Source organism: Mauremys reevesii, linkage group 3, assembly GCF_016161935.1.
Source record: "Mauremys reevesii isolate NIE-2019 linkage group 3, ASM1616193v1, whole genome shotgun sequence".
Lineage (NCBI taxonomy): Eukaryota > Metazoa > Chordata > Testudines > Geoemydidae > Mauremys > Mauremys reevesii.
The window spans coordinates 54,380,326-54,397,012 of NC_052625.1; the positions used below are offsets into that span (position 1 = coordinate 54,380,326).

Sequence of the window (16,687 nt, forward strand, 5' to 3'; positions counted from 1 at the left end):
GGGGGGCTGTCTGTAAGCGAGGACTGGCCTGTCTCCCAAGATATGTGAGAGTGAGGGATCGTCCTTCAGGATATGTTGTAGATCCTTGATGATGCGCTGGAGAGGTTTTAGTTGGGGGCTGAAGATGACTGCTAGTGGTGTTCTGTTACTTACTCTGTCCACATATCTAGGACCTAATAGGGATAGCACATGGTAGGGAATATCCTGGTGCCCCCAAAAAAGAAAATCTGAATTCAGTTTGGAAACAAAACTGGGAACTGTTCTAAAGGTCTTATCCAAGTAAAAAAATAATAAAAGGACTTTTAAAAGAGAGCGTAGTTAGTTCCCTTCTCCACCTGCTAGACAAGAGACCGCAATTAAGGACTATCCCAAAATATAGAAAAATTAAGTCCATTGGCTTGGAAAAGGGTAGAAAAGTGGAGAGGACAAAATCTTCATAACAGAATTCAGCTTCCAATTAGCAGCTATTTTGCTAGAGTGGGCAGCCACTTATTCCACTATTCTGAAAAATCTGTTAACGGAGGAAACTTATTCAAATGGACCTTCAGCCTCCTCACACACACACACTTCCTGAGGTAAAGCAGAACTCTTTAAGAGTACTTAACAGATTTATTGCTGTTGCTAGGTATAACAATGCCCTAAGCATAGGACATCCTAATTTTAAAAGCCTATAATAAATCCTTGTGACACCTTCCCCCTCCAAAGCAGGCTGAAATGTAGGGATCTGCATGAACAAAAACTAAAAACCAAGGTACTAAGCGTAAGCCATGCTTTTCTTTTCCATTTCTGTAGAACCTACCATCACCTGTCTTTTCTTTCATCTCTGTTCTATTTTCTCATCCTTTTGTTCTTTTCTTTTCTCTTTCTCCAATTCCTCCCTTTTCCTGGTCCCTTCTTTCTTTTTCTATCTTATCCAGATAACTGTAAAATCATCTACAGGCAAGTCACTAAACTGATGAGCAAGAATGAAATACTTAAAGATGGTGAATATTTTAAAAATATGGTTAATGGAAGTGGTAACTTTTTAAAACAATGCTCTTTGGCACTACTAGGATGCCTCTCTCCAAACTGATTGGTTTAGAAATAATCCAAACTAATAAACAAAAATTTAACATTTCTGCTTGAGAAGGTATTTGAGTGTTTCACCTGCAGATAAAGTAACTGTAAGTTCATAGCTAAAGAGGAACATGACAATAAGCTTTTTGGAACCACTGTAAGACAGAAAAACACCTGGAAAATGCTGATGTACAGATTTTGGAGTGGACAGTCCAATCATCCCTTCTGACAAGTCTTCAGTCTATACAAAAGCTCTCTGTACAAAAACTGTTTCTTATCAAATAAAAACTGCTTTGATTTTTCCACAGTTCTGCATCAACAATAAATCCCCTTTATGGAGAAAAGCAAAACAGTCAAAGGGGTTGACAAGAAAAAACAGGAACTAGAAAAATGCATGCACTTTAATCATCTTTCTATAACAGAAAAAACACACAGTTCATTAAATGCTGGAAAAGAATACACATCTTGCATTCATCTTAAATAGTTAAGCATTTATTTAGTAAAGAAAAGTGATATCAAGAGGTATAGAAATGAAGCATCTAGAAACCAACAAAGCAGAAACGTGTGGGTGTAATATGGAAAGCTGAAGATCAGAAAAGCAGAGCAGACCTCAGTGATAAAATTGATTAATGCAAACTTACTTTGTTGTATTCAAAATTTACATATAATTAATATCATGCAAACACAAATTAAAATTAGTGGTTACATGAAATCTGCATGCAGTTCATACAATGTCAGACCATTTGTAAGGCACTGTTTTTTGTGCAGAAAAATGTACTTATTTCTGGTAAGTCTCTTTGAAGCATTGCGCCTAGCGGCTTTTCTATTTTGTGAGCATCAGCCTTTGTATCATTGGCACAAGACTAAAAAGTCTCAGCTAACTCGTTTCGTTTTTTAAATGATTTTTTTATTTTAAAGCAGCTATGAAGTCACTTGTGTTATTTGACAGATTCATGAGAATTGTTATTTTAAAATTGTTACTTCCTTTCCCACTTCACCCAAACTTAACACTATAAGAATTCAGCAGCAGAACTTTGCGGCTTCTCCAAAACAGTGTTAACATTGTACAATTCTTGCTCTAAATGTCATCATTATTGTAACACTATCAATTTCCTTATTAAAAAACAAGGGTCACCATGCTAATAATATTAAATCATTACTATTTACTTCACATTTAGAATCTATATTGCACTGGATTACCAGTTACTTTTATTTTTAAAATGCTGCCATGAAAGAACCTTTTATGTTAACTCATAACATTTTTAGAGTTGCTATATTCAGTCATATATTAATATTTGAACTCAGTAACTAAGATTTAAAATACAGTGTAATGCTGTACAGAAAAAAACATGCACGTGTAGAAGGTATATATGATAATCAATTAAAAAACTATTTTGAACCATTTTATCACACCTTGGAGGGTATTACAAACACAAGGCCCGGTAGGCATCCTAGGGCAATAACCATCCTGAAATTCCAGTAGGATTTATTGCTTATATGAAAAAGAATATATACATAAAAAAGGGGAAACAGTGGTATTTACTGGATATTACAGACATGGCATCACTATTAACTAAAGGAGGAACTGTCCTGAAACATCGCAAACCATACAAACAGCCTATGGATTTACTATTTGTACTCTATTAATTTACCAGACAACCCAGGTGGGTTGAATAAGCAGAGAAGCTGCTAATAGAAAGATCAGGTAAGAAATTTCTCATCTGTTGCACAGCTTCTCTCCCTGTTCATCACTGATGAGAAGTATCAAGCAGTGAATCAGAGAATTGGGGAAGGATAAGCATATTTTTAATTATTATAGTAGAATAATAAGCAGGAATGGAAGTTCCTCCCCATATAAAGCAAGAGCTTTGTAAACTAAGGAATTATATGGGAATTAACTCTTCCTACCAAAGGATGTCTTTGTGGAAAAATCCAAGTCTTGGTCAAATAAGTCTCACACACTTTCCCTGCAGTGCCCATTGGGATTTCTGTGAATCGCTTCCCAGATGCCTATTGTGAACTGGTGCAGGATTCTAACATCTTGCCTGCATCAGCTTGTGGCCACAAGGCCCAGGCATTTTGGATGGCATGACAGGAACAGGGTAGAATTGGTATCTGTACTCTATATGCTCGAGATACTAGAGCGAAGAATAACCTTTTCCTCATGACAATAGTAGTGTAGTTCTTGTACTGTTACAGGAACTAATTCCAAACACTGTTTTTCTGAGATAATGGTAACTAGAAAAGCCAGTCAGCCCCAGGGTTGACTAATCTGTCATTCTGATTAATCTTGACATCTGATGATACTCAGATGTAGAGTCTGATGTGCTTTCCTATGGAATGCAAGTAGGGCTGGTACTTGTTTTTGTGATGCTTTTTTGAAGGACTCCAATCAACAGTTCTGGAGATACTCTAGTGTAGCTGAGATCACTAGACTCTTATTATTATTATATTTGTATTACGCTAGCATCTAATGGTCAGGACCCTCTGGTGTTGGGCACCACACAAAACAGACAGACAGTCTTTGCTCCAAACAGTTTACTGTTTCCCTTTGCCCCAGGAATATAATTCAAACAGATTATTGAATGAAATTTGCTGGTTAAATTCTGTCAGGATACCCAACACAGGCTAATGAAGAATTCCTCCTGAATTGCACTTTGTTTCTGATTCCTGGGTTGCTATGTAGGTTGTCCAGATGTGTATGAAAAAGGAGTCCTTGTTTCATGAGTTATGGTGTTTTCTGCAGGCTAGACAGCTGAGGGACCTCCATTGCACAATTCTGAAGTGCCTTCTGGGAGCACTAGGAGGATTTCAATTCTCCCTTTTCCTCTTCTCTGTATTGTTTATCTGAACTTTCTTGAAAGGCTGCAGATTCTTTTCTGCTCAGGCCATTATTTTCATTGTTGCAGAGATTTTATCTCTATTTACACCCTGGTTTTGTAAATGATATAAACACTCATGCCTCAAACAAAAGACTAGTGCTAACAGGAGGTAGGAAAAAAAATTCCCTGCATGCACCATCGTTGCCCAGTATGTGGCTTCCTGCCTCATCTTCTGAACCAGCTGGTACTAACTGCTATCATAGATAGGAACTCCACTAGATGAACCACTGGTATGATTCCATATGGCCTGTTTGTATTTGTATTCAGACATGCCATTGATAGAGGGGCTGAGGAGAACTAAAAGGATATGTAGTTTGAGATTTTGGAAATTTGTCTCACAAGTAAGCTCCTGCAAGACTTGCATCCACGAGTACTGCAAGGGCCTAGAGTGAAAACTGGGTTGGCTTTGGATTCAGTGCATGGTTCCAAGCCCTAAGAAGAAATTTCTGCAAGTACATTTCAAGAAACCCACTCAGAAGATGAAGCTGATACAAGGCATTAGCACTCCTAGCCACTGGAGATACTTGGCTATGATCACTGCCAGGAAATAACTTATGCAATGGAGTTTCGGATCTTTTCAAATGTTTACCATGATGGCACAATTATGGCCAGAGCCCTTTATTGACCCCTGGGTGAACAATACGGTGTACTGGGTTCAAAAGCTCTCAATTTTGGACAACCCATTTATAACTGGTATAAATCCTTTCTAGTGGTCATCCAGTTATAAATGGGTCTGTTTTTCTGGAAAGGCACAAATTGGTACATTGACTATACATGGATATAGGTGTGTAACTTGTGGCCTGAGTCTTCATTTATCTAGTATCAGCTGTTAAAACTCCAGGCGCAGAGCAGCATCTGGCATTCCCTGCCTGGTCTCCTATCCAAGTACTAACCACACACAGTTTAGCTTCAGAGATTATACAAAATCTATGGTGTTCAAGATGGTATGACTGTAGATATGGATTGGAAGTAAGAGTCTTGGATGGGAACTATGAGTTCTTATACACACATGCTCGTTTGTTCTTTGTCATGCTGAGATTTTTGTTGATTATATGAAGAAAATTTATCTAGGTTTCCTTGGAGACGTCTGCTTCAGATTTTTCCTTCTGCCAGGTTAATAGTCCTGTCTTGGCTACCCTTGGTGTTGGCAATACCCACCAACACATTGCTACGGTAGCTTTGATAGTGAGGATTGAGATCTCTCTGCTAGCTCAGCTACTAATATATCTAGTGTTTCCCCAAATTGTAATTTTCCTGTAAGTTTATGTACAAGATAACTGTTTAGAATGATTGACTGCTTATGGGTGTAACATGGCTTCCTTGTAAATAAGTTAGAAGACACTGCTTAACATCAAGGATTTGACCAGAGCAGAATGCAAGACATCTCACTTCAAGCAAGGATTATATCCCTAGACAATGAGCTACATGCCTGTCACCAAGGCGGCTTTTCTTACTAAATATATGAAAAAAATCTTTGGTCTGACTGGCAATAGCTGAGGCTTTGAAATTGCTGTGTAGCATGTCCTCACTTTTATAGTCTATGGGGTCTTTTAGAAGGACGTCTACTTACAAAAGTGTCAATGTCTCACTGGTGGTGCTACTGTTACACCAAACTTTGGCACTGTCTTTGTTTTTTATGTGAGACACAAGATGGATGAGGTAATGTCTTTTAGTGGACCAACTTCTGTTGGTGAGAGAAAAGCTGTTGAGCTTACCTAGAGCTTTTCTTTAGGTCTGGCAAATGTACTCAGAACTTACTTAGGTAAATACAAGGTGGAACAGATTGTTCAGCATAAGTAGTTAACACTTATTTCAATGGACTATTCAAGATGAAATGACCCACTAGCACTCCTAAAGTCATAGGGGGGACAGGAAGGCAGTGGGGGAGGCATTGTTAGTGGGATTGTGGTAATAAGTCATAAATCCAATGTGTCTATTCAGTCCATGATTTTGTCTCTAGCAATGTTAAGAATGTAAGGTCCTAGGCTCATCTTTTGAAAGTGGGCAGGTTTCCTTTGAGAATGAGGACTGATGGGTCTCAGAGTGACTGCTTTGAGACTTTTTAACATTTTAGTTTAACACTTGGTTTTAACCAGTAGTTCTCATTTGAATCTTTATATGGGAAACTACCTAATATGGGCTGAAAGATTTTATTAACATTAATCAGGACATTGCAAGCCACTCGCATCCTTTCCTGAAACAGTCCTAACAGTTGGGGGTGACGGTTTGGTTTGGGTGGTATTTCTCCTGGATGGTATTTCTCCAGGGGAAGGGTAGTACGCTGCTCATCCTGGCCTGGGGAATCTCTTCACTGAGGAGGGGTACTGATACCAATAGCTGGATGTGGAAGTAGCTGGCTAGGTCAGGTCTCACTTACCCTTCTGTAATCCCCACAATGGTGGAGCTTTGTGGGGAGTGGAGTCTTCATGTGCCTCTGTTCTGGTGTGCCTGAAGTGCTCCTTCCGCTTAAATATGGAGCCAGCCTGTGGAGTGGGAGGAGGGGTGAGACCCCTGCGTGCCTTTCAGACTTTGAGCTAGGGTGACCAGATGTCCCAATTTTACAGGGACAGTCCTGATATTTGGGGTTTTATCTTAGATAGGTGCCTATTACTCTCCCACCCGAGTCCTGATTTTTTTCATATTTGCTGTCTGGTCACCCTACTCTGAGCACCTTTCCTTGGCAGGGCAAGCACTTATGGTTGATGATTTGCAGGCACAACAATTCCCATCCTGCTGCTACTGCCTGAAATCTGAGCCCCTTTCCCTGGCAAAGTGAGAGTCCATGGGCTGAAAGCCAGACAGGCACAATTCCCATTACACTTCAGCCTGAGGGAGGGTTCACAAGAGTGACTGGTTTTTCTGCATGTCCAGACAGTGCTGCAGGGTGGGGGAGGGGCAGTGAGCTTGATAGAGAACACTAAGACTGTCTGTGTAGGCAAAAAGCTTCACCAAACAATCCCTTGAGGGGGGAGGCGCAAAGAGAAGGGGTTTGTTTAACCCCTAGCTTTTTATTACACTTGTTCATTAACAATACTCACTGCTGTCTTGCAAAGGTGATGCTTCCTTTTGCCATTTTGGGACTGGAGTTTTATAAGACTTACCCCAAAGCATCACAAGAAGCTCCCAGTTCATAGTCAGAGGAAAGGGAGCTCTGTAGGAACCCTGTTTCTTTCCTCAGGCAGCTGAGGACCCACCTCAGTACCTGGGGGAACGGCAGACTTTGGATCCTTTGACATGTACTTCCCACACCAGCCAGAGGCTGTTTCAAGACTTATATCCCTGAACTGGCCAGATAGCATCCTCCTGGTCTTCAGATTCTCTTCTGGAAATGCTCAGAAGCTCCTGATGAGGTTTTTCTGCTTTGGAGTCATGGCTCCCCTGCAGGGGGGGGAGAACCCAACATGCCAGTCTGACTCTGAGCCCCTTGACCTGGCAATGTGAGGCTAGGTCTTTTTGTGTGTGTGTGTGTGTGTGTGTGTGTGTGTGTGTGTGTGTGTGTGTGTGTGTGTGTGTGTGTGTGTGTGTGTGTGTGTGTGTGTCTAAGTCTAAGATACACTCACGTAGCTGAAGTTGCGTATCTTAGGTCGATTTACCTGGCCGTGAGGATGGTGACGAGTTGACCACTGCTGCTCCCCCGTCGACTCTGCTTCCAGCTCTCACTACAGTGGAGTTCCGGAGTCGACAGCAGAGCGATCGGGGATCGATTTTATCATGTCTACACTAGCTGCGATAAATTGATCCCCGATAGATTGATCACTACCTGCTGATCCAGCAGGTAGTGTAGACCTACCCTGAGGGTCAGCTAGTTGTGAAAAGTAGTCGGGCATAATTTATCCTCTTTAGAGGCTGTAAATGCCGCCTCACATAGGGAGCTGTAGCCCAGTATTTGCAATGCAACACTTCGTGCCAGTATGTGGTCAGAGAAGTCCTAAAGAGGACTGCTGCCAGTGGCAGATCCAGGTGGTTGAAACAATCATGCTGCCAAATTCCTGATCCAGGAGGTGGAGAAAGATTATATATTGCTTCTGCATAAAAAATGAATGAAACTGAAGCTATATACCAAAACTGTCAGGAGAAATTGAACTGCCAACTTATTCCACCGTTGGGGGGAGAAAATCTGGTGGCCTGAATAGAAGGGCAGAGCTTAGTTCTGGAGCCTCCAAATTCCATGGGTGGGGGCATTAACCCATTAGTGATGAGTAAGTAGAGCAGCTGTGCAAGAGAAATTGAGTGTGCTAACTGCTCTGGATGCCTTCCATTTTAATGCTATACAATGGCGCATAAAGGTGCAACAGTGGGTGCAACAACACTGGATTAACAAAACATAGGACACCAGGTTCTACAAGAAACTGTCGTAGGAAAGGCATTTGTTCACTATGGGGACATTTATACTCCGTTTATAAACTATGAGAGATTAGCTAAGCAGGACAGCTCCCTGACCTGCCGTACCATCATAATGCCTGGCAGCATGAAAAACTTAAAATTTACCATTTTTCTTCTAGAGACAGGTGATGGTGGTTGCCAACCTTAAGCCATGTTATCAGATGAGTTATAAGTACACCTGACTAGTTTAAAAGTTTTGTTTAGTGGATCTATCCTGAATTTCAGTCCTTAAAAAACTTTCATTAGACTACACAATCCACATCATCTCAAGCAATAACACTATAAATTAGATAAATTTGCTTTTACTGATTGGACAATCAGGCTAAATAATTCCTTTCTTTTCTGACATTACAATTAAATTTCAGTAACTTATATTCTTCTCTTTGAGCTAACTCCTCAAGAGCTAAGGTAAGATATCAGGTCAGGAAACCGAATCAGGGAAATGCCTTTATAAGCACAAATTCGTTGTCTGTATGAATACAGGCTGATTTGTCTTCGATTTTTCAAACCATATTTTAGCACTGTAGCATCTTCATCCAAAATCTTCCTTGATTTCGCATGAGATGCAAGCTCATTTAATTCTCAATGTTTCTGTATACAAAACTTTCCCCGTTAAAAGAAATAGCTTAAGACAACTTTAATTTCTTTTTCAACAGCTTCATACTCTTAACCCTAATTGAAACCAGCTTTCTTTTCCATCTGCTTCCTGTCACAAATAATAGGCTCGACCCTAACAGGATATGTTTAGGAAAGTCCCCGGTGCCTCAAAGGGAAAGATCACGTCAGTCACAGCATGATGCAGAGATGATTCTGGAAAGCTCTTTTTTCTGCTCCCTCCCCCCACTCAATCTTTCCTTCTTCTCCATTGGCTCATGGAAAATGGTGAAGATCCTCTCTCTCTTTTGTGAACTTCATATTTGGTTGGTAAAATAATCATGCTCAAAAGCAACTGATTTTCTGCCTTGCATTTGTAGTCATATTTCACGTGATTACTCCGAGGATGTTACCATTTTTTTATATAATTCATTAGTTTATTCAGAATTAGACACCTGTCTTCCTGTCTGAGCTGGTGCTTATTGTATTTTAACAGCTCTGACAACAGTGGATAGGATTTTTTGACATTGTTTCAGTACCTAATTGATAATCCTGACACTTGTTGTTAAAGGTTTAATGCATATCTTTAAAAATTGCTTTTGGAGAGCTTCAGATAAAATTGTATAATACAGCCTGTTATGTATATCCTGTGCCCTCGCACCTCCCTTACCTTGCATTTACCAGAAGCTGGGAATACTCAGGACCCTCTAAGTATATACACATGATTAAAACTTACTCTTCAGCAGTACAGTCTTGAATTTGCATTCTGTGAGCAGGTGAGCATAGGTTTTTAAGAAAGACAAGTTAAAGATTAAGTGATTGTGAAGTACTTTTTTTTACAATAAAAAAGACTTCATGTACACAATTCTTTGTATTTCAAAATGCCAAATGAAAATTTTTCATTTGACTTTTTAAAAAATGATTGAGAACACTGGGGTCTTTTCAGTTTTTGCTCCCAAAAGCAAGGGGACATTTAAGTAACCTAGGTGTAGGGCTTGACCAACCTTGAAATTGGTATCTGATAGGAGCAATTTTTTAAACAATAGCATTAATGTAACAATACAAATCTTAAATAGCCACTGCTAAAAAACTGTCACAGTTAATGTATGACATTTGTAGCCTGGTGCTTGAGAGGCATTCAGCAAAGGGAGCAGATTGATTAAACCTTTGTTTTCAGGACTACACAGAAGGTATCAAGGCGGTTTGTGAAAACAAAGCAAGTAATCAAGAAAGCCTGTATTGCTTTGTGCTCCCATAAGATAGATACAAGAGGTAAGTGGAGGAATGAAATCAATGTTTCCTAAATGGAATAAAATGGAGAGTAGAGAAGTGTTAGTCTCAAGGCTCTAATCCAGGCCCGCACAACATGCGGCCCGAGGGCAGCATGCGGCCCGTGTGGGCTCACTGTGCGGCCAGCGCGGGGTGGTGAGTAGGCAAGTGGCGGGTGAGGGAGGGGGGCTGAAGAGGCGAGTGGGCAGTGGTGGGGGGTGAGGAGGCGAGCCGGGCGGGGTAGGGGGCTGAGGAGGCGAGCCAGCAGTGGGGGAGACGGGGCTGAGGAGGCAGGCACGCAGGGGTAGGGGGTGAGTAGGCGAGCCGGGGAGGTGGGGTGCTGAGGAGGTCAGCGAGGAGCCAGTGGCTGACCCTGTTCTACTGATCTGGTCTGGCTCCCAGCCCCTCTCCAACGGTTGCAGCTGTCTGGAGGTGCTGCCTTCCACGCCTTCCTCAGTCACACCTCATTCATTCAACAGGGGAATTGATTACAAAGTTGTGGGAAGATCTTATTCTACTTCTAGCAAAAAGACATTTTTCCTTTTACCTTAATTATACTACCTCAGGGGCCCGCTATAACATATTACCATGGTTCAATACCGCTGTTTCGGTGGGGCAGCTCTGGGGAAAGAGGATGTGTTTCCGCAGGGTGGGCAGCGCTGGGGGGTGGTTGTGTTTCAGGGGGGCTTGGTGGCGTTGGGGTGGGGTCGGTGGCGCTGGGGCGGGGGGGGTTTGGCCCTCAGCTGTTTTCTTTGGAGTAATATGGTCCTCACCGCTTTACGAGTTGTGCAGGCCTGCTCTAATCCAACAAATATTTAAACAATTACTTGGAGTATACTTTAAACTTGTCAAGCAAGATTTTTCCTACCTTCTGCACAGCAACGTGAAACTTTAAGGGTGGGGTTTTTTTATTATTAGTGTTTCAATATTTTGTTATACCGGGAAACAGCAGAGAAAAAGTTGGGAAAATTCAGTCTAGATTTTTTTCATAGCATTTTCTTGGACGTAAGGGCAAAAGCCTGTGCCAAGTCAGACCAACAAAGGGGGTCAACGTAAGCAAGAGTGACTACAACTGTCTTGAATTTATGTACACTAGTTTTCATTCATAATTTTCCATAGTCCCTTTGATTACATTCTTTGCAGAGCAAGCATTTAAAAAATGCCTTGAAATTTATAAACAGAACAGCAATATATAAACCATCAAGTGGTAAAATCATAGACTAAAAAGGTATTTTTTACATTTCAGTAAGACCCATTTGGGAATTACAACAGAATCTTCTAGATTTACCATTTATCAAACTCCACAAATGAATGGTGGCAACATATATATATATTGCAATTTTATTTCATTCGCTCAAACAAAAAGTTAGCATGTAAGAAATTTAAAATGACAAATATGGTAAAAATAGCAGAGAATGAACTGAAAAAAAACTAAAAAGGAGATAAACCTAAATGCATGAAAATTCAACATTCATTAGTGTTTCATCTTCAGTTTTGATTGACACTTGATGCTTGAAAACTTTTTTAAACAATGAACTTGAAATCATGACAACTATCTGAAGAGATTTCAGCACCAGCACTAAGATTTATACATTCAGTTTGTTTGCAACTGACTTGTTAGCCACTTGTGTATAGCACAGATTTATCACAGATCAGATCACAGTGTTGAGGAAAGCAATACCTTCCTGGAATTAGAAAGGATCTCCTAAACTGTACTCAGTTTAAGACATCCACTGTACAAAAGCACAGAACCATCATAATATGGTTTTTAAAGAACTTAGTTCAACAGTGAGCAAAATAATCTTAGCTTCTGTAGTTCATTTTAATTATGGAAATCTCAGTATGACAGCAAGTGTTTACAGTAAGCTTTAATTCAATCAGATTTTCTGGAAAGGACCAATTCAGCAATATGAGATTATGTAAAGTATGTATGTAGAAACAGCACAAAAAAGACATCTGCTCTTCTTTCTTTTAAACAGAAATCATGTTAATTTTAGACCAAGGCACAAACGTTTAGTGCATAAACCAGGTTCCCTCTCTCCCCCACAATCTGACAGTTTGTTTATTACTACTTTGGACCACTTATACCCATTACATTTCTAGTAGGCTACTCTTGAACTTCCCTAACAAACAAAATCAAACATGATTTCTGACAAGATTAAACTTCCTTAATGTTAAAATGTTTGCAAAAACAAAAGTTATCAAAGATGAAAATGCCTCCTTTTATTTCATGCTTGCTGCAATTTGTTTAATGCCTTCACTAATGTATGCAGAAAGATGATCAGTTTTTGGAAAGATAATTATATATTGATTTAGGTAATATTTCCATTGTAGAACAATTTTACAATTTGAGTCTCTATAGAAACAGGAACATGTTTAAACTGGAGAAAAAATCCTCATTCAAGCCTTTCAGAAGCAGAAAGTGCTGTTGATTTGCTTTGGTTTCCAGCACCTAGGAACATATGCTATTTAAAGCTTTTATTCTATGAATGGAGCTAAGTAAGCTGTAACATGAATAATGCCTCCAAAACCATAGGTTTTTTTTTTCCTATCAGCAGATAGCAAAATAATATGGCACTATTACAGCTCAGAAAAATTCAAGATGCAAGGAAAAAGTGCAGATTTGATCCACAATATTTTCCAAAGCATTACGGCTCTGCCTTGCAGGATTTTTACTCCACTGAATTTTATTAGTTTAAACTAAGATTTGCATATATGAGGTGTTTTAACAAATTTTTAAACCATGGGAAAGGGGAAAGTGTCATCTCCCCTGAAAAGTGCTCACCTAATGCTGCCCCACTACTGTTCTTCTGCTTCCCTTTTTCTGCTGTGACCTAATGCTCTAATGCTTCATTATAGCCCTTGTCCTTGTTTCCTCAGAGAGTCAAAAAGCAGCCTCAGAGAATACAGGAGCAGGTAATTGTTGTGCATCCTGTACTACCACAGGTGCATCACTGGTAATAGCTGATAAATTTAAATCGACTTGGATTTTGATCAAGTTAAGAAATGAAACAAAAATGAGATGGGAGTTTTAGAACCATTACTGAATCGGAAACACAAATAACTCAAGAAATGATACAAAAAGAATTAAGTACCTGGTTCTGTTAACATGGTTACTGATAAAAGTCACACAATTTTCCTCATTATTACACATGCATGTAATATGTGGAAAAATAGTGCAGAAATTAATAAAAATATTTTTAAACCAAAACTGTCACCTTCCCCTCCTCCCACCCCAACTTTTTTCCTTGGCATTAATTCAGCCTTAAAAATGAAAAAGGCTACTTAATATTTATGACATGCAATGTTTTTTGTTTAATTAAAAAGCTGATTGTGTTGTGTTACCTTACAAAAATGTCCACATGCATAAATCTTAAAAAATAAAAATAAAAAAAAGCCTGAAAATCTACTGTAAATCTACAACATACTAATGATTTACATTTGACCACTGGTTTGTATTATGTAGAAGTCTTAGATTTGGTAAAGCATTGTAACGATTTAGGAAGGCATCTACATCTTTAAACTCTGGACTGCTTGCTTTTTTGTTTACAAAATTGCATGAAGGCTAACTAGAGAGGCTTCCGATCATAAAATTCCAAAAACTTGATATGCCATCGCTTTCTAGGTGATATTGCCCTTTAAAGCATACACTTCTAATTATTTCATATTTTGTGATCTGAACTTACATGTCTGCTCTTTGAAGTTATTAATGGAAATATCAAATATGATAGGAAGACAAACCTGAGATACATTTGCAGTACAACAGAATAGCTTGCTAAATCCTTCATTAATAAAGAAAACCTCTCTGAAAAGCCTTCCCAAGCTTTTCTCCTTTTTTGTGTTAACAATGAATTCTGAAATATGTGCAGTTTTATCTTGACATGAGAACATCTCAATGCACTGTGATCTTGTCTGACAAATGTGGGAATTTCTGCATAATCATTACAGTAACTTTTAAGACTCTTTTCCACCCTGCTGTAAAGGTCAGAAAAAAGCAGCAAACTAGGAAGGAAAAAGCATATCACCAGAGTGATGTGTCTGAAAGTTTTCAGAATGTTGTTTTCCCCTCCTTCCAAGTGTCTGTCTCCATTTTCTTCTAACAGCTCACAAAATGTAGTCGACTTTATACCAAGTGAAAGTGTCACATTGGCTTAGTCCTAGTCTTTCTATGCAGTATTTGACTTGCTCAGTTCTTGCCTGATTGCTGATTAGGGAAGGAAAAAAGCATAAATTAACATTACATATTTAAAAAAAAACAAAAACACTCGCCTAGACTGACACGTCTGTCCTTTGAACAAAAAGTGCATCCTATCAGAAGCCATCTTGTTAAAAATGTAGTATACTGGACCTTAAGATTGTTTGACACCATGAAACAGAACTTAATTCTGACTCAGATTACATCTTTTTTTCTGGTATAAAATATTCTGATATTTGATACTTCAGTCTGTTTCTCTCTGTCTCCACCCACACTACTGCCTTTTTAATGGCGGGAACCACCACCAGTTCACATGTCAGGAGGAGGATTTGGGTTCTATACTCACTTAAGCCATCTTGTTTAAGTGGTCACAGTATGTAGCATAAATGACAAAGCAAGCAAAAAAGGGAAGGAAAAAAAAAAAAAAGAGGCGAGGGAGCTGCTACATTAATACATACAATTATTCATCCCAGTATTGAAAAATTAGTGTGGGACCATGAGTAATTCCAGGGGCAAGTTAATGATAGAAAGGGAAGGGAGGTGTCATTTGATTCATAAATATCTACACAATCATAATTTCAATGGTGTCACCCTCTGCAACATGGCAGAGTGTGTGTGTGTGTGTGTGTGTGTGAGGAGGTGGTGTCACTGGCCCTTCCACCACTAGTTCCAAGCTCCAGTTCCTCTGTTTTTTGGAAATTTTGATAATATAGTGTCATTGGAAATGGGTTGTGTTGGGTATAATTCAAAAGCCCTTTTCTCCCACAAACACAATGGCATCAAACATTACAAACTTAGAACAATGAAATAGATACATATTTGAGAAAACGTTTAAAAGTCAACATTTTTTTAACACATGCATGTCAAACTTGCAGCCCTCACAAAGTTAAATTGTGGCCTTTGACTGACAGTACTGTGTTTATCAGTTAATGCTCAGAACACGATACCTGATTAATTTTTTTAATGTTACAGATTACTATAAATGGAAGGAGTGCTTCAAGTTGATTTGCCATCACCTACAAAAAAGAAGTGGTTCAGAGGTATTGATAATCAGCTTTGTTTATTATGCCAAAGGAGTTGTAATGAGGCACTGGTTAGACATCAGCATCCAGCCAGAAATTACTGGAAGCCATCTGTAAATAGTATGCACACAGTTGCATAACATACATTACATCATATAATTAATTACAATCCCTAAGTAATTTATTATAAAATCCTTGTTTTTACTTTGGTCTTGATCATTTTTAGGCACCGAGGAGATGAAAAACACCAACCAGTAGCTAAATCTGTGGAGAATATCATCGCAGAAGACTTGTTAAACACACAATGCTTGGCAGCACTTTACATGCTATAAGAAGTGAACCCATATCATAGAATCATAGAAGATTAGGGTTGGAAGAGACCTCAGGAGATCATCCAATCTATCCCCATATCTTGACAGTGATATGTAAACTGGGCTCCTTTGTTGATGGCACTGGCATTCCTGATACCCCAGGTACTTTGCTTAGTGGCAGTACTGTGAACCAAATTCTTAAAGGGAAAAAGTTGTGATACGCTATAAAAGAACACACCCAAGCACTTGTTGCCCTTAAAAAAATGCTACCTATGTGTCTTCTTTGGAAAGCATAAAGATGTGTTTGAAGTCATTTCCCAAAGGATATAGGACTGACGAGACCTGTTCCATGCATCTAGTGTGCATTCTACTCTCAATGACCTATGGTGCACAAAGGAGAGCTTCAATATCGCAGAATGGATCAAGCAATTTGAAGAAGATGAATCAGCGACAAACCCAACTTTTGGGATGGTGCGGTGATACATTAAGATGGTTGAGTCTATGCTGCTCTTTATTTGATCTGACAGGACTGCTCATTGGAATTTGCACCTCACAGCACTAGAAGACTTAGTTAAATGCTTTTTTGCTTTAGATTTAACCACCAATTCGGCAATGATTGCCTGGTATCTCACTGAAATAAGAGATGTAGAAAAGTCTGACCCTGATATACGAGAGGAATTTCAAAGAGGAAATTGGGTTGTTTAAAGGTTGCTAGTTCCCTTCTGTTCAGTTTGTTCAGACAATGGCCTATCACATGAAAAAGAGAGAGCAATGAAAGTCATTGGGGGAGTTGGTGGGCATAACACAGCACCCACATGCTCTTGTTTTTCAGGTATGCAGAGGAATCATTAAAAATATTACCAGAGAGAAGGAACTCAGTAGTATTGTGCTTGTCCAAATCAAAATAATTGACTCCACAAACATCTTCAATGTCACAGTGAAGTTACTGTCTCATACTCACACAAACAAGCTAAC

General features: G+C 39.3%; 1 protein-coding gene across 17 annotated transcripts in view; it reads right to left on the bottom strand.

The window, feature by feature from the left end:
- Positions 1 to 12,037: 12,037 nt before the first annotated feature.
- ENAH (ENAH actin regulator) overlaps positions 12,038 to 16,687 on the bottom strand; it is a 175,219-nt gene continuing 170,569 nt past the window's right edge. For all 17 annotated transcript variants that reach the window (XR_005596167.1, XR_005596175.1, XR_005596174.1 and 14 more), the window contains one exon: positions 12,038 to 14,388. Coding sequence is in view for 6 of the 17 variants with exons in the window: in XM_039530281.1 (XP_039386215.1) it covers positions 14,351 to 14,388 (38 nt within the window). In the remaining 11 variants the exon portion in view is untranslated. The remainder of the gene's footprint in view (positions 14,389 to 16,687) is intronic.